The sequence below is a fragment of the Cyanistes caeruleus genome, chromosome 1, assembly GCF_971803275.1.
Source record: "Cyanistes caeruleus chromosome 1, bCyaCae1.hap1.1, whole genome shotgun sequence".
Taxonomy (NCBI): domain Eukaryota; kingdom Metazoa; phylum Chordata; class Aves; order Passeriformes; family Paridae; genus Cyanistes; species Cyanistes caeruleus.
In genome coordinates this window covers 12708054-12725984 of record NC_141701.1, presented here as the reverse complement: position 1 = coordinate 12725984, position 17931 = coordinate 12708054, and the positions used below count along the sequence as shown (strand labels likewise).

The 17931-nt window shown below is 44.4% G+C and overlaps 1 protein-coding gene across 30 annotated transcripts in view; it reads left to right on the top strand.

Annotated features, from left to right (window-relative positions):
• The window catches only part of ZHX2 (zinc fingers and homeoboxes 2), a 74935-nt gene extending 61833 nt beyond the window's left edge, over positions 1-13102 (top strand). For all 30 annotated transcript variants that reach the window (XM_086883195.1, XM_086882847.1, XM_086881929.1 and 27 more), the window contains 2 exons: positions 4038-6723; positions 11834-13102. In XM_086883195.1, coding sequence (XP_086739321.1) covers positions 4221-6719 — 2499 coding nt within the window. In that variant the 5' untranslated portion in view covers positions 4038-4220 and the 3' untranslated portion in view covers positions 6720-6723; positions 11834-13102. The remainder of the gene's footprint in view (positions 1-4037; positions 6724-11833) is intronic.
• Positions 13103-17931: the final 4829 nt, after the last annotated feature.

Sequence of the window (17931 nt, the reverse complement as noted above, 5' to 3'; positions counted from 1 at the left end):
TTATTTGTCCATGGTCCTGCCCATAACAAAATATAAGGATAACAGGACCAGCTGTAAGGATAGAGGTTGATGTGACTGTGGTGTGGCCCCACACTGGCTATCAGACGTGGATTTTGCCCCTGGAATGCATGTCCTGTGGACAGGGCTCAGGAGACAAAGTGCAGCTCAGGTTCCCATCAGGATTGCTAAGCCATTGCATTGGAGGAGCTGAAGTGGCATCATTTACCAGTTTTGACAGGAGCAATGCTGCATATTTAAAGCTGTCTGCTGGGGCTTTGGTTTTCTGGCAAGTGGCTCATGTTTGAAAGCTATGAGATACTCTTGATGCTTTCTCTAATGTTCTGGGATGAGCTGTGGCAGTCCCTGCAAATGTGTATGATGCACCTCCCAAGGATGTGTCTGGGGGGGGAGTCCAATCCTCTTTTGGAACTTTGTATTGCTTTATCCCAAACGACATCCTTACTGAGGTCCTGGATGAGCTACTGCATGGAGATCCCAATAAATCCTTCTTGCTCGGGTAAGTGTTGAGCTTTTCCTCCCCATCGTTTAGGGTGTGGATCAAAGGGACAGTCTGTAGCTGGTTACGAGTGCCCAAGACTATACATCTTAGACTAAAAGTCATTTATTACTTTAACTGACCTCTAAAAAGAAGCATTTGACTTGAGCTTGATTTCTTTGGTGCATCGTGATTCTCACGTGGCAGAAAAAAAAAGCTACTCAAATTGGGGGGTTAGAAAGCCCCCCAATTAGACATGCAGAAAACCACTCTGTGGCAACAATCTGTGCAATTTTCTAGAAAAACTGTAGCAGACAATTTTTCATCTTTCCACGCACTTAGGTATGTTTTGAAGGGACCTTGGCCCTTCCTCTGTATCGGAGCATCCTTGTTTGAGACCAGTCCTCCTGTCCTGAGAAGAGTTGGGAGCTCAGTGCAGCAGAGAGCTTGCTGAGCTTCTAGAGACTGGGGAATTCAAAACATTTAGTTTGACTTTTAAAAAACCTTTGATTCATTCAAAGCTGTAACCTAGTGTTTCTCCTTCTCTACTCTTTCTCTTCCATCACTTTCCTTTATCTTCCTAGCTTTTTCTTCCTGTGGAGGCAGGAGGAAGTTCAGTGAAATATAAATAAGCCTTGATCTGTCTTTCATGTCCTTAAAATTTTCTTTCTTTTGCTGATGTTGCCACATGAATTTTGCATGAAATCATACATTAAAACAGGAGCAGACCACTAGGTGCAGCTGTGGCCTGGGAGGGAGAGCAGAACTCAGAGGAGCATCCCAGGAGCCATGGCTCCATTTTCATTACCCTGGCCCAGGACACTGCCTGGCACCTCTCTTCCCTCATCTAAGTCAGTATCACAAATGTTACGGGATCTACAGGGAGGAGTGAGATGACTTGATCACCTTCACCCTGTTTCCAGCACCAGCTGGACTTACAGAGCCTATTCTATCCCTGTCTCTCATCTTTTGGCCTGTTTCAGACAAATTTGGTATAAGGGAAGAAGCTTCCTAGCTAACTAATTTTCTGCCAGCACAGTTGAAAACGGGTGATCAGGAAGATGGGCTTTGGGACAGTTGTTTGTCTCTAGCTGTGGATCCCACCTCTGGTGGGACAGAGCAAGTCACAGATCACAGCCAATATCTGTGGACAGACAAATGTGAGGTGAAGTAGAAGGGGAATTTTGAAGGCATATGTGGAAATGATGGAGAACATTCAGTGTGATCCAGTTTAATGGTCAATCAGCACAAATATACAGAAAACCAGGCATCCTTGGCACTGTTCTTCTGTTTATCATTAAAAGGCAGAAGGCAACAGAAAAGGAAATGTTGGCTCAGGCAAATGCTTTGAAGAATGGTGGTGACAATGGTGGTGGTCCTAGGTTCAAGGGGAATAGCACTGGGTCATCCTGACCGAGGCAGAGCCATAAGCCTGTGGGCAGCCCCATCCCTATTTCACAGAGCTCAGCAAATATGCTGTATTTCCCAGGGAAGCACCTGGAGCTTAAATGCACCCTTGAAAGTCAGCCAGATGCTCTGTGCTTCACCAAGTGTGCAGGAGCATGCCTGGGCTGTGTCAGGGCTGGGAGGGGCAGGGGTGCCAGTGGCTGTGGACACAAAGCACCATGCAGTTCTGCAGAGGCATCTGCACCATAGTAAACAGTGTCTGCATGGGGTCTTCTCCATGTTTGGGGTTGCACAGCGTGAGTTTTACTGTGAAGGTGCTGCATGTCAAATTTGCACATGGAGTGTTTTGTGTACGGGGAATTGCTTCATGCTGGGCTTTGAGTGTAGAGCTGGAGCTGCTTCCTCTGGCAGTATATCACTCTGAGTTTCCATATGTACAGGAGTGGTATGATATGTGACAGGCAGAGCAGCACTATGCTCTGGAGACCTGCAGAGTATTCCTCAGCTGCAAACACAGCCGAGAAGCTGGTGGCTGCTTTCGCAGTTTCTCTCATGCCAAGGCTCAAGCAGGAGGAGCAGATACAGGGACAGCACTCAGGTGGTTATAAAGTGTCTGCTGATGTTGGATGTGTCCGATGGGACTGAAGTGATGTTTTATTTTGTTAGATTTTTGTGTCTTCAGATCTGGATGCAGCTTATCATTTACAATCTTCACAATAAGGAAATGGACATTTGGTTAGATGTGAGATCATGGTTTGGAAATGATCTGTAAAGATCACCCAGTCTGTCCCCCCTGCAATGGGTAGGGGTATCTTCTGTTGGATCTCTAGTTCAAATTCTCCATTTAGAATACTTCTGCAGAATTCAGTGCAGGCCTGACCCACTCTGCAAATCTCCACTTTACAAACTGGAGGAGGACAGAAACACCAGTGCATCTCCCACTCAATTCCAAGAACTTCTTGACTGTTAAATCTGAATTTTCTGTCAAGACTATAGAATTATTATGAAGCCAGAGACCATCTGATCAGGAAGAATAGCAAATTGGAATTCATGATAAATTTAAAAAAGCATCTTGTCAAATCGGGAAATGACCTTTTTAATCTTATTTTTGATTAATGAAACTCTTTTGACAACTAAATTGCTCTTTTTCCCTCAATCCAGTCCTGATGAGTGCAGGTAGATCCTAAAAATGGTGGTGTAATTTTTCTTTGTGCTTGCTCTGACTGATGTTTGCCTCAAATCCTTCAAAAATTACATTTTACAGAATTCTTGCATTTGGGAACTTTCAAAAGTGCTTCAGCATAAAAATAAAGCTTTAAAATGTTTTGGTTTGGCTTTTTTAATTCTGTAGGGAGTGACATGCACAAGTTGGGACTCCATCAGTGGGGTCACAGGAAGGGACCTTGTTTAAAAGGTATCTGAGGGCTTCCATGGCCCTTGGTAGCTATTTCTGTCAATGTTGAGTGACAAGCAGTGTTTTAAGGAAACTTCTCTTCTGGAAAAGACTTGATAGGCCTCCACAACTCTGCTGTAGTTTCCTGCTGCAGTTTCTTTGAGCCCACCTTTTCTCAAAACACAGACCTTCAGAAGTGTTGATCTGCGTTAACTCTTCTTTCTGCCATTACTTTTACAACCAAGACAGATCTTATACTATAGCTTTATTTAGAAATCACCCATCATTAGTAACCACAATCATTTAGTAGACATATTTACAAGGTAAGTGACAGTGGGAAGTAATTAAGTTTAATATAAATCACACTCAATTTCAAGTCTGCAGGCTTCAAAATAGTAATTAATAGAATTGCAGCTTCTATAAAAAGATGCAGTATTTATAGCAGTATCTTCTTTTCCTAACTAAACACATTGAGTCTAGTGGAAATTAAAATCCCCTGTCTGTTCATCTTATTTGTTCCAGTCATTTTCTTCCTATGGTGCACTTCATTGCTAATTACCCATTGCTTTTATTCTTTGTGGGGAGATTTTTGACTCTTAAAATAATGACGGAGAGGAGGAAGAATGCAGCAATATCCAAAATATGCACATGCCTTGCAAATTTACACACCTTGAGCTGTGGCTTTCTGCTAAATCTGTGTTTTATTGATCTGTGCCTAACAACATGTGCTTTGTTTCACAGGTGTCATGCCGCTGACAGGTCTGCTGGCAGAGCTGATGGTCACAGCCAGGGCAGAAATTCTTTAAACAAAACAGTCAAATAGTCAGGGAAGTTTGGAGCTGTTTGCAAGATCTACTGAGTTGGTTGCTCACCCTGTCAAAAGAAGTCACCATCTGGGACAAGGACACACTGCCAGCAGCTGCCATGGCCAGCAAAAGGAAGTCCACAACTCCCTGTATGGTGCGAACCTCTGAAGTGATGGAGCAGGAAGGTGCCGAGGGCGTGGAGACCCCTAAAGACAAAGGGGCTGGTGCATCACAGCAGGACTCCAAAAAAAATTGGCCTTCAGAAAACTCAGTCAAAGACTGCGAAGTGGTCGAGGCAAAGCCCCCAGCTGAAAATCAGTCTAAGAAACCCCAGGGTGGTTATGAGTGTAAGTACTGCCCTTACTCAACACAAAACCTAAATGAATTTACAGAGCACGTGGACACTCAGCATCCAAATGTCATTCTCAACCCCCTGTATGTCTGTGCTGAATGCAACTTCACAACCAAAAAATACGATTCTTTATCTGACCACAACACAAAATACCACCCAGGAGAGACTAACTTTAAACTGAAATTAATTAAACGCAATAATCAGACTGTTTTAGAGCAGTCCATTGAGACCACCACTAACGATGGCACTGTCACAAGCAGTGGGCTAGAAAATGCAGAGTGTGATGATTCGCTTCATGGGGGAATCAGTGCGAACAAAGTGCCAGTGATGAAACCAGGGAAGCCTAAAGGGGAAACCAAGAAGGGATCTAAAAAGCCAGAAGAGGGAGTTACGGAAAACCACGTGGATGGCTCTCTCCCCCGCATCATAACTGAAGCCACTGAAGCTATTGCCTGTATAAATGGAGACCTTCTCCATGATGTGTTAGCCCATGTTATGCCCTCTGTACAGCTGCCACCAAATATCAACCTTGTCCCCAAGGTCCCAGTCCCTCTGAACAGCACCAAATACAACTCTGCACTGGACACTAATGCAACCATGATCAACTCCTTTAATAAGTTTCCTTACCCAACACAGGCAGAGTTGTCATGGCTGACAGCAGCATCAAAACATCCAGAAGAACAAATCCGAATCTGGTTTGCTACGCAACGTTTGAAGCATGGTATAAGTTGGTCTCCTGAAGAAGTGGAGGAAGCAAGGAAGAAGATGTTCAATGGTACTATCCAAGCAGTTCCCCAGACCATCACCGTCCTGCCAGCTCCTTTGGCAACTGCAAAAATGCCACAGCCTATCATCCAGACAGCTTTGCCTTGTCAGATACTGGGCCAGACTGGCCTGGTTTTGACTCCTGTGTCAAATGGTTCAACTGTTTCCTGTTCACCAATTACACTTGCTGTTGCCCCAAACCAGGGGCAAAAGAGGACGATTCAGACCTTATCAAGTGCCCCAGAGGCCAAGCGTCCTCACATAGTTCAGGTGCCTGAGATTCCTGCCAAGCTGACTGCTGTTCCTGTGACACCGGCCAGCGAGCGGAAGAAGACCAAGGAGCAGATAGCAGAGCTGAAGGCCAGCTTCATGGCAAGCCAGTTTCCTGATGATGCAGAAGTCTACCGGCTTATAGAGGCAACAGGTCTTTCCAGGAGTGAGATCAAGAAGTGGTTCAGTGACCACAGGTACAGAAGTCAGAGGGGCATTGTGCAAATTCCTGGTGATGCTTTAGGGAAAGATCAAATAGCACCTTCAGCTGGGCGACATGGCCGGTCATTTCACCCCTACACAGATTTCACTCCCCAGAGGTTCAAAGAGAAAACTCAAGAGCAGCTTAGGGCCCTTGAGGAGAGTTTCTTAAAATGCTCTTTTCCTACCCAGGGAGAATTGGACAGGCTTCGAGTGGAGACTAAGCTGAGTAGGAGGGAGATAGATTCATGGTTCTCTGAGAGGAGAAAGATCAGGGACAGCATGGAGCAAGCTGTCTTGGACTCAATGGGATCATACAGAAAAATTAAGGATCAAGGAACTCCCAATGGTGCAATAAGCCAGGCAGAACTTCTGAGTAGCTCTCAACTCCCTGGTGCTTTATCTGGGTCCTCCACCACACTGAAGAAAACGCAAGAGCAAATTCATCTATTGAAAAGCACATTTGCAAGGACCCAGTGGCCATCACCCCAGGAGTATGACCAGTTAGCGTCTCAGACTGGGCTCACAAGAACTGAAATAGTTCGCTGGTTCAAGGAAAACAGGTCGTCGCTAAGAACGGGGTCACTTAAGTGGATTGACCAGTACCAGCAGCAGTATGCTGGTGATGGTCGTAACAAGCAAAGCCAGAAAAAGAGCTCAAAACACGGTGAGAGTCCAAAGAATGGTAATGAGGTGTCTCGACAGCATTACCAGGAGCACAAAAAACTGAATGAAGAGAATGGGGGGAAGCCAGTGGTGAGAGCAAAAAGAGACTGCGAACCTCTGAAAGACTCTTTGTTGGGGAATCAAGCAGAGGGTGTGGAGAGGCTGGAGTGCAACAGCCACGATGGCCACGGCAGCGAGGAGAACGAGGAGCCTGCGGAGGTCAGCTGGGTGGAGGTGACGGTGGGCGAGGATGACGCTGCCTCGGACTGTACGGACAGCTGGAGCCAAACAGCCCCCGAGGGCCACACAGAGCTGCCAGACTTGGACTCAGAAAGTATATCTGGAGACAATTCCCACGTATAGACAGGTAATGCTGAGGGTGCCCTGTTTCTCTGAGCCTGCCTTTGCTGGGGTGTGCTTCCAGATTCTGTAGCCCTGCTTCAGTGTAAATCCCTGGAGCCCGTCCCTGCCAGGTGCTTGTGCCTGCTGGATGCCTGAACAAAAGGGAGACCCATTCCCCTTGTAGATTAAAGCCAACTGCATGGTAGAGGAGGGGTTAGTGCCATTTGCTTTGTTTCTTGTCTCCTTCTGGGTCAAGTCCTGGATAATGGAGGTTTTCATTATTTATATTTTTATAGGCAACAAGTGATTAAACCTTTAAACTTTCTGTCTTGAAACAACCTATGTAACCTCTGTAGCACTTTACATAAAACATGCTGGCTGAGCCACACGAGGAAATAGTAACTAACAGTAGTTGCTAATATTCCCCTTGGTGAGAGATCACTGAACAGAGGCTGTGCCTGTTTTTGCATCTCAGGTCCTTCCTTTGCAGCATCCTGCCATGTTGAAAACAAAAGGTCACTGGGGGAAGGGCCTAGGACACAGATGCTTCTTTATGCAAAAGCAAGCAAAAAAAAAAAAAAGGGGGACTGAAGTGGCTCATGCAAATGTGCTTTCTTCTTCTTGCAAGTGAGAATTCTCTCCAGTCCCGCTTTGTTCTGCTTGCTCTCACCAGAGGCTTAGGAAATGCCCCAGACTAAGCTGTGTGGGTGTTTAGCAGCTCTTCTTCACAGGATCTTGAATTTAAAAGCAAGCTGCAGAGCCTGGCTTTAAAGGGAAGGTTATATGATCTTTCACAGTGTGAAAGGACTTGTTATTTGGAGAGCTGAAACCTGTTTCTGATCACAGTTGCACAGGTGTAAATCTGGATCGAGCACTCTCAGTATTTCTTGCATGTTGAATTGAGTTCACTGGAGCCTGTAACATTTCGTGCTCAGTATAATGAATCTGTCTCTCCCAAACCAGAGCTTCCTTAAACCACAGCTTTAGAGCTTATCCTACAGAATGCTCAGTATCCTGCATTAAAAACCATTGTGAGAGAACACCTCTTTGAGAAAATTAGTAATTTTCTGGTATCTAATAAGTAAAATATACTTTAGCATTTATTTAAAAAAAAGAAATACAAAAGCCAGGACTGATAGAAATGTCTCCACGCTTGTATTTAAGACTTCTGATATTATAGCTACCAGTACTTGGATTGAACTACCTGATACAGAGGTGCAGTTTTTGGTAGTGAGCACTGCTGGCTAGCACTCCACTTTCTCTATGTGAAATGCTTGACCAAGATTGTCTGAGTTGAAAACAAAAAAACCTGAAATAGTATTATTTTTATCTGTGAATTCTGTTAGCTAATCTTGAGAAATGTTATGACAACATTTATATAACAAAATATTAAAGGTTCAGACTGCATTACAAGGCACTGTACTGCATTATCCTTGAAAAAGTTGGTAATTAGGGATGTGAGGAACAGGTGTTGCCTGTGTGTCAAAGGCAGGGATTAAAGGAAGAAGGATGTGGGAACATCAGCCAGAGGCACACTGGGGTGCCACTGCTTTGCAGCCACATAAGAAGGGAGAGCCAGGATCTGATCTGCCTTTTAACGTCAAATGTGTGATGAATAAATGCATTGAGTGATTATTTTTCTCTGTGTTGTTATTCCAGAACATTTCCCTCTTCCAGATACAAATATTGATTCTGAGGAGAGGGAGCAGATCAGGGCCTCAGAGAGGTGATAGGGAGGAAGGCAGGAGCAGGGGGAGTTGCCTGAAACCCCTGTTTCTTACAAACCTCTTGTACTGTGGAACCAAGATCTGCAACAGCTCTCTTCCAGCAGTGTAGGTTTGGTGCCTGTGTTTTTGTGCTTGTGATCAGTGTCAGGAACGTTGGAGTGAACCTCCTGCTTCTGTGCCCTGGTACAGATGTTGACCATAAAGCTTCATGGCTCTGGAGGTGCTCAAGTATTATCAGAGAGGAATTTTATAAGAACTTTGATCTCAGTTAAAGTGCTGCTAAGTGATCCTTTTGATCAGGAGCTTTCTGGTGATTGTCTGTAAAGATGCACCTAGTGAGAAAGGTGCACTGGAGCAGGACCTGTGCTGCAAAGAGCGTGCAGTAATGGTCAGAGGAACATTTTGTCCTCTGCTCCTTGCCAGTTTCTCAGTGTTCTAGCCTGTGGACTTGAAAAAGTCTTTCTAATTTTCCTATATTCTGCCTATAAGTCTCAGCTGAGAAATGCAAGTGCATTGTGCATTGTGGTGCACATGGAGGCATTGCCACAGTCATTGTGGCACACAATTTGGAATCTTTATACCCCACAATGATGGGACTCATGGAATAATCTCAGCTGCTTTTTCTAAGCTTTTACTGGGCAGCCAGACTTAGAAATTTTCAGCTAAAGCTTTGGTGTTAAATTAACAAGGTATTACCCTAAGTGACATCCAGGGTATGACTCAAAAGCAGAGACTTTTGTATGACCTGACACAGAGCTTGTTTCTGTCAGTTGTCATAAAAGCTGGATTTTTCTTAACATGCTCCTCAGGTACCATGTGTAAGAGGTGGACTGAAGAGCTGACAAGGGATTCCTCTTGTCTCTCACACAGCCACACTTACTGTGTGAGTCTTTCACTGCTGAACTATGCATCAGGCAGAAGCATGCTCATTTCATATTCATGGTGTTGCTGTTTTGCCAGCTTGATCTATGTAGTCTAAAATGAACATTTGTTGGTGATTTACCTCCATACCTTCTTGACTGAATTTGTGTGTGGCTTTTGTAAAACTCAGTTCTTCCAGACCATCTCAGTCACTCTCTTCTCCAGTATGTAGCTTTAGGAGATTTTGGAACTATTTAGAGAGCATTTTGTGTTATAGCCTAGACAGACCTTATGCTTTAAAAAATTGAGTTTTTCTGAAACTGATCCATGTTTGGCAGATGCTGCTGCAGCTAGAAGGAATTTCACAAGGGACTGGGCCTCTGTGAGAGCAGGATCCATGCCAGGCTCTGCAATACCATCCTGGGACTAAGAAGAGGCTCTGTTACTAAGTCTGTATCTGAAGCTTCTGGCAAAATTGGATTTATTCCATGGAGCACGTCAGCTTTCTTGAACAGAGAGGCTGGGAGCCTGCCCCCATCGGGCCTTCCAGATGTTGAGTGCTGCTGTAAGGTGCACTAAAGCCACCTCTGAAAGTGTTCCTGAGACTCTAATGAAGCTCTGTGTCCCTCTTGTAGTGAGGCCCAACTGCTCTGTCAACAGAGTGCTTTAGCTCCCTTTCCATCAGTAGAGAGGTTCCTGCCTTCCTACAGCACAGGTCAGAATTAGCTCCCTTGTCCTCCTCTGTGCAAACTCGACAAACAGAAACTGGTTAATCTGAATTAAATACAGCAAACTACAGCTCAGACAGGAGAGCAGGACCAGAGCATCCCAGCATTTGGCAAATTCTGCTGGCTTTCTTCAGTGTTGTCTCCCTGTAGGGTTTTCCCAAGATCAAAGCTTTTGGTTTTTCTCAGAATGATTTGGTTTTTTCCCCCATCACCATCTTTCCACAGTAAACTGTCTTTTTTTGGAGTTATTTCATTACCTCCTTTTTTAAGCATGAGTCCTGCAAGATGTAGGCACCAAAGCCTGTGGCTCATGGTGGGAGTGAGGTAGCTGAACATCCTGGATCTTGATGGCTGTGACCGCTGCTCTGTGGAGATTTGCCAAAGTCAAACCATGTGTGAAGGTTGCACAGTAGGAAAAAAAAAAGCCTGAAGGCAGTCATCCATTGCATCTGCTGAATGCATGATACTGAACATCAGAGGTAGGCTGGGTCCTCTTGGCATCTCCAGCCCCTTCTGCACTGTTGCAGGAGCCGAGATCACTTGTTTGCCAGTGACCCAGTGCATCTGGAACCACCAAAAGTGAACATCACTGGGGTTTCTCACTTTCTGCCCAAGTTCTCACTTCTCTTGAGGCTTAGGGTTTTGTTTAGAAAAGCTCTCAGTAGTGTCTGCTACTGGTGCTGGGCCCCAAGTCAGCATCCTGAAGTAACTTGGCATGGATTGACCAGTTGTTTCAGCAGAGTTCAGGTCACCCTAAAACATCTGATGGAATGAGGCTGAAGTAGGGAGGACATGCTTTTTCCCCTGAAACAAGTGAAGTGCATTAGAGACCCAAGCTCTAATATAATGAAAGATTGCAGAGGGAGAAGCAAAAGCCAGTGCAGCAAATAAAATTTTCCAGTGAGTCAGGATGAACAGGGGTCTGTGTGGGAAGGTCTCAAGGGTGGGGGGAGGACTTTTCCCCTTGATGTTGGTACAAGCCTATGGCCTTTTCCTGGGCTTGACTGCATTGCAGATGCCAGATAGAGCTCACTGTTTTTGTGGGAAATAACAGACCAGATAGCAACATCCATAAGAGGTGTGAAATAACAAGTTAGCTCAGGTTGCAGTGAGCACTGCTGCAGGGTGGTGGGTGGAAAGGATGTTTGCACGTCTTGCACATTCACACCTCAGTGTGGAAAAACTGAGCATAATCCCTGTCATAGAGCTCTTGTTTTTTGCTGGGAACTGGTGATCTGTGTGAATTGGTGGCTATTTGAAGGTTGGGTTTTGAGAGGTCATTTTTTTAATCTCTGGTTGTGGAGCCTTTATGTAGGTGCAGGAGTCATAGCAGAACCAGGAAGTTGCTCTGCAGAGCACAGGCACATCCAACTTTTTCCATCGTCTTTTAGTTTGTATGATTTTCAAAAATCACGTAAAACAAAAGGTATTTTAAGGGGATTTACTGGGGGAGAAAGACCTGAAGTCTTCTTGGTTTTAGCACTGTCTGTCCTGTGGTTGCAGAGTAGTTGCCCCAAACGTGTGCATGCGTCATCTTTGAGTTCGTGTGAGAATCTGCCGGAGCCAAGGCTGGACCGTGTATCCCTTTGGAAGTCTGTAGGGGATTATTAGCTGGGTGTTACATGCAGCAAAAATGCAACACCCTACCACATGAGGCTGTGATAAGGATAGGCCTCAGGGTACAGCTAACACAAAATAGTGTTACCATATGTGCAGGGATATAAACCAGATCTCATCATAGTTAACAGTTTGTAGTAACATAGCTCAAACAGTTCATAGTGCCTTAAAAAATAATATGCTGCTGTTATAATTTCTGCAGGGGTACTCCTCAGCTGCACTGTCCTGATGTTGAAGGGGAAACGCTGTCTGAAAATAGAAGAAAACTCTATTTTCCTGCCTGGGTGAGAGAGTGTGTTGTGACCCCAAGTCTCAAACCGTGCTTGTGGAGGCACAGCAAGAAATACTCTCTTGGAGCGTCGTCATGGAATTCTTGATAGTGCCAAAGTCCTACTACTGCATTGCAAAAGAGAAGAAAAAGGAAAAGGTTCTTGTACATAGTTTTCTCTTAGTTTCTTCCCACCCACTTTCCTGCCCAGCCTCTTCCTCTGCTGCAACAGATTTGTACAACATAAGAATTTTGTTAATTTTTTTAATAGGTGCAAGTTATTCTTGCATATAATGCAATTGAGAAATTTTGGGGTTGGTTGGGGAGAGGGAAGTGTCTTTTGTGGAGGAGGGAGGTTTGGTTGTTTTTTTTTTCCTGAAGTGTTCTAAGAAAGAGTTGCAATCCTTTGGAGTTGTCTTGGTGCAGATCAACACCTGAGCCCAGATCCCCACTCCAGTTTACATTTCAGACCAGTTAAACACGTTCTGGAGCAGTGGGGTTTGATTTTTTTGTTATGTTGTTTTGACTTTTTTTGTTTTGTTCTATGGCCACCTGCTACTGATTGAAGTATTTAAATCTCTGCTTTTCCATGCTCCTACAAGGCAAGTCTTCTCCAGCTCCTGTACTTCACTTTTCACCAGCCAGCCCCACCTATGGGTCTCTGAAGATTTGGCTGGAATGCCTTTTATTGATTATTGGTTTGGTTTTGGGGTCCTTTTTTTAGCACTTTTTGTTTAAACATGCAGTACAACTCCCAGAGGGGTTGGAATGAAGAAATTAGGATGCTTCATAATCCAAACTTATTTGTGTTTCTTTGTCTGGTACAGCGATGGACACCATAACCAGCAGTCTGCCCTCCAGCTTTAGACCTTGTAGCGCACAGCAGAAGTTTCTTATTAATCCTTGCCACTAAATTTTTAGATCACTCCTAGGTTCCTGAGTGCACTTTTTTTCAAATACTGCTAATTTGGATTTGCGTGGGGATGTCTGTCTGTGCATGTGTGAGGAGGGAATGGAGGGAGAGCAGGAGCCTGGGTGCAAGAGCTGTCTGGTGTGTTCCTCTGAGGAGCTGGGCTGGAAAACTTGTCCACCTTTCAGTACGCTGCACAAATAGGATGCTAGGGAGTTTGAATAAACCCAACTTTTCTAACTTGTTGCTCATTTGTTGTAACTCAATAAAACAAAGGCTAAAAATTTTGCTAACTTTTTTCTCAACTCTTTATTTTCTTTTTTCCCCCCCTCTTTAAAATAAATAAATAAAACCCCAAAAAATCAAACCCCATCCAACCTCAGCCCAAACTTTATGCACAGGAGCTTGATGTCCTTAGAGCTGCAGTGAGGGTTTTACTGGTTTTGCAGTATTTGACTTGGCAGATACTAACTCTATTATAAAGCGAACTCCATGAATATTAAAGTTTATTGCCCCATGTCAGTCAGTACTTCCCTGCAGGTGCGACACAGATAGTGCCTGGGAATAAGCCTTTGGGGAACACCTTTTATTTTGACTGCAGATACACAGACTCAATCAATGAATGAAATCACCCCTGTGATTCACCCATATATAGTTATTTTTATTAATCATCAGCACAACATATAAGTGTAGAGGGAGAATTGCAGTGGGTGGCAACAAGTTAATTCCCTTGCAATAAAGTTGTCTGGCTCATTGCTGAAGAGGAGTGACTGGATGGGGCAGCACTTTGCTTGCTCCATTTGTGTGTCACAAATCAGCAGCAAAAGGGGTGGAGGTGACATCAGCTGCTCCCTGGGCAAAAGCTGCCAGACAGGGAGCATGCACCTGTCCCATCACACACAGCTCAGATGTTCATCTGCAGGGTGGAGGCAGATGCCTGTGCAGTCATGGATGTACAGATCAGGTGACCAAAAAGAAAAAGCATCTGAAGATGCTTTGTCCAGAACTCCAAAACTGTAACTGAAACTAATTGCCACTTTCGTTTCCATTGCTTGTATGAAAGGATGGTAATATTTTAATTGTGCTTAGGAAGTTTCTAACAGCCACTTGATGGCTTAATAATCCAGTTTGCATCTCTCCAGTCTGATGCGTGTTTTACATCTGTGTGTTTGGAGCACTGACCTACTTTGCTTAACTAGCAGTGCTCCTAGGGAGCTTAGGAGGAACAAGACCCACCTGGGTTTTTCTGTATTTGTACATCCCAGATACAGTGGATTAGGCCACAAGACTGGGGCTCTTTGAGATCTCTGCAATTCAAATAAAACAACAGCAGTGGCCCTGCAGTCTGTCATTATGCAGATAATAAGTCTGAAGCTGTCCCCCAGCACACAGGCTGGCCTGAGCCCGGCACAGCCCTTGGCAGCGTGGGCAGCCTGGCGGCACTGAGGGGGTTTGTGCGGGCAGGTCCTGCTGTGCTACCAAACCTTCAGAGCCCAGGAGAGCCGAGCCCACGACCCTTTTTGTCTGAGCTTCAAGCAACCCAGCTCCCCACAGAGGCTGCTTCAGTGTGGCTGCCAGAATGGGTTCAGGAGCTGGGCACTGGAAGCAGGCTTTGTTTTTAATTAATACAGACACAGTGACTGCGTTTCTAGGAGAGTCCAAGCGGCGAGGGACAATCGGGACATTGTTTGTGCACGGCAGCCAGTAGGGACGGCCGTGGCCTTGGGGTTTCATTGCACACGATGAAAACAGGCTGCTGACACCGAGTTTCCTCCCACACAGCCCTGCTTCCCCAGAGCCTGGTGCTGGCACCACGGAGGGCAGGGCCTGTCCTGGCAAAGTCCTGCAGCGAGGAGACGGCTCAGGACAGCCTTTCCTGGGCAGGGTCCCCCAGCACCAGCAGGCCCCAGTGCTCAGGTGTTGACTGATGGCTTCCACAATGCATTTTCAACACCTAAGTGTTGAAATTTTCTAATCAGAAGAAATCTAGTTAAACAGAAAATAAAAATAAATCATATTTTTAAACCTGTACAAGACTAAAATGTGGCTTGTAGAAAAATCTGTCACTGGGAAGTCGGTAATGACTTGAATTAGGTTGCCTTGATGTTTTAAATTTTGTCTGATTTTCGCTGAGAAGAGGATGGATTTTCATTATATACACACATTACTTCTGCTCAGTCCGTAAGATGCTGGGAAGCTCTTTACTGGTGTTAGAGATCTGGGGGCACAATTTGGACATGTCAGAAGCCTTATTAAATGTGAATAGTGAGAGACTGCTCAGACAACAGAGAAGAGCACCACAGAATAGTTTGGATCACAAGGAACCTTTAAAGATCTTCTCATTCATCACCACTGCACTGGGCAGGGATAATCTTTCACTAGATCGGGTGGCTCAAAGTCACATTTAACCAAGCCTTGGGAACGTTTGGGGGAGCAACTTAAGCAATTGAAAACTCCCTGCAGTCCAAATTATTCAGTTCAGTTTTCTCAATTTTTTTTTCTTTTTTTTTTTTTTAAGGAAGGAAAAGAACAAAAAGATCATCACTTTTCAATCACAATTCTGCAGTAGCACCATTCTAACCAACTTACCAATTCTGACCTGTGGGAATTTTATTTAATGTGTCAGTCTGAAAGTCAGCCAGTGAGTGGTGCCAGAAACCTGCACCTGCAGGGTGAAACTCAGCAGTTGCAGCGATCACTCTAGGAAGAACAAGTCTTCCAGCACCATGTGGACCAGTACAAACTGGAAGGAAAGTGTGGGGTTATACAAGAAATCTGAGTGATTATGAGCATAATGATAATTATGTGATGATAACTTAAACAGAGACATACACATGCAGGTAAAATGGCAACCAAGATAAGTAATATTTATGCATTATATTTTCCATCAGCAGAAATTTAACCACTTAAGCATTCTTCATCCTGTAGCCCTCAGATATTAGGTAGCAAAAAGATGCATCCTGAAATTTACCAGTTTGCAGAAGGAGGAAAAGAATAAACTTCAGAAGCACATAAGGCAGCATTGTAGGAAGTCCATTTGGGATCTTGTTAACAAGGAAAGAGCACACCAGTGATGGAAATGAAACTTTTTTACTGTCTGCTGGGTAAAAGAGAAACCTGAGTGGGAAATCTGTACTCATTTGGTCAGAGACTAATGGAAAGCAGTTATGAATGGGGCCTGTGGCTCTTGAGCATAACTCTGAAAATATTCTTAATACAGCAGGAAACGTGAGTGCATTCAGTAAAAGCAAGAGAATGTGAGACATGCAGTGAAGGAATGAAAAAGCAGCATAAGAAGCACCAGGCAGGGTTCCTCAGGTGTTAGCAGTTGAACCATATCCCAATCAGATTATTGCAAGCTCTGGCTAGGACAGAGGTGAGAACTGAATGACCGGGTAATTGTCAGAGCAAATCACACAGCATGTCTTGAGCACAGCAAGCAAAAGCAGGGGAGTCTGTGGTTTTCTTATTTCCCTCAGCCTGATGCACCAAAATGGTAGTTACAATTATATCAAAATTATCATAATTTACATGTACCTAACACATCCAGCAAGCTGGCTCAGGCACAGTAAATGGAACATCTTTGTAGTTTCCTCAGTACACAAACTCACCCTCACCTTCCTCTTTTTTTTTTAATCTTTCTTTAAAATCTGGATCATCTCAGTGCAATATATCATGTAAAATATAGTGTGCAGCAATTTTAATCTAAAAAATAATTAGTTTTGCAAATAAGACAACTAAAGAAATAATAGCATTAACCCAAGTTTATTGTGAGAGAAACTGAGATGTATGTAGGTATTCATAAGACTGCTGGATAAATGTATTAAAGGCAAGAGCTGAGCTCAGCTTGGCCTAGTCTTGACTTCCCAGCAAGGAAGCTTACTTTTATATTTGTATCAAATCATTGCTGTTTCATTGGCATTTCTAAGCATTTCTAAGCATTTCACCCAAAGCCTTTCCCTCCACAAAGGGCAAAGGCACAAGGGCAGAAATGAGCAGCCTGGGACTGGAGATTCTCAGAGACCCTCATCCCACACAATCCTGCCAGGACATGTGTCTTCTCCAGCCCAACCCTCCAGGAAAAGCTTTCACCATTCTGACTTAATTCCTTCCACCCTTAAGTCTCTCCCTGAACATCATCCATTTTCCTTTCCCAGAAACCCATTTTGGGTGGTGTGGTATAACCACAGCTGGCACCTCTGCCCTACACAGCTGCTCACTCACTCCCCCTCAGCTGGATGAAGAAGAGAATTGGAAGCTAAAAGTGAGAAAACTCATGGGTTGAGATAAAGACAGTTTAATAGGTAAAGCTAAAGCCATGTAGACAAGTAAAGCAAAAAAGGAATTTATTAACCACATCCCATGGGCAGGCAGGTGTTCAGCCATCTCCAGGAGAACAGGGCCCCACCACACTTAACAGTGACTTGGGAAAACAAACACCATCACTCTGGACATCCCACTCTTCCTTCTTCCCCAGCTTTTATTGCTGAGGATGACCTATGGTTTGGGATATTAGAGAATCATAGAGTAGTTGGAGTTGGAAGAGACCTTGCCATATTCAATTCAATGAAGCACAAATCCAAAATATACCCTAAAAACTAGCTACTGTAAAGAAAATTACCACAACCAAAATCAGCACAGGGGACCCCAGGGGGAGGTGCCAGGTGCTCCTCCCAGCCTGGGTAGCATTTCTGGCCATTGCTGCAGCTGCTGTTTTATTCCCACACAGAAAGATTCCCCCATCCTTTTCCGTTACCGTAGGAAGTCACAGAATGTCAAGTGGTTCTTTATAAACACATCAGAACATGCAATTAAACCCCTCATGGTTTAAGGAGCATTGTTATCTCCTCAGACCAAGAAGCATGGAACCACTCAGTCTCTTCGGCCTCCCTGAACCACTCACACCAAATCCTTAATACCAAAAGGCATTTTGCCACACAGTGGCATGTAACATATATCTGTACCTAGATGTTCAATTTTTACATACTTTGCTTTTTAAGTCCGCCCATAACCCCAGCAGTCCCTGTCATCTCAGCTCTGGGGCAGGAATTTACATCAGCACTAATTTTGATTAATTGGTATAGTTATTCATTATTGTTCATGACACATTTGGAGATGGCCC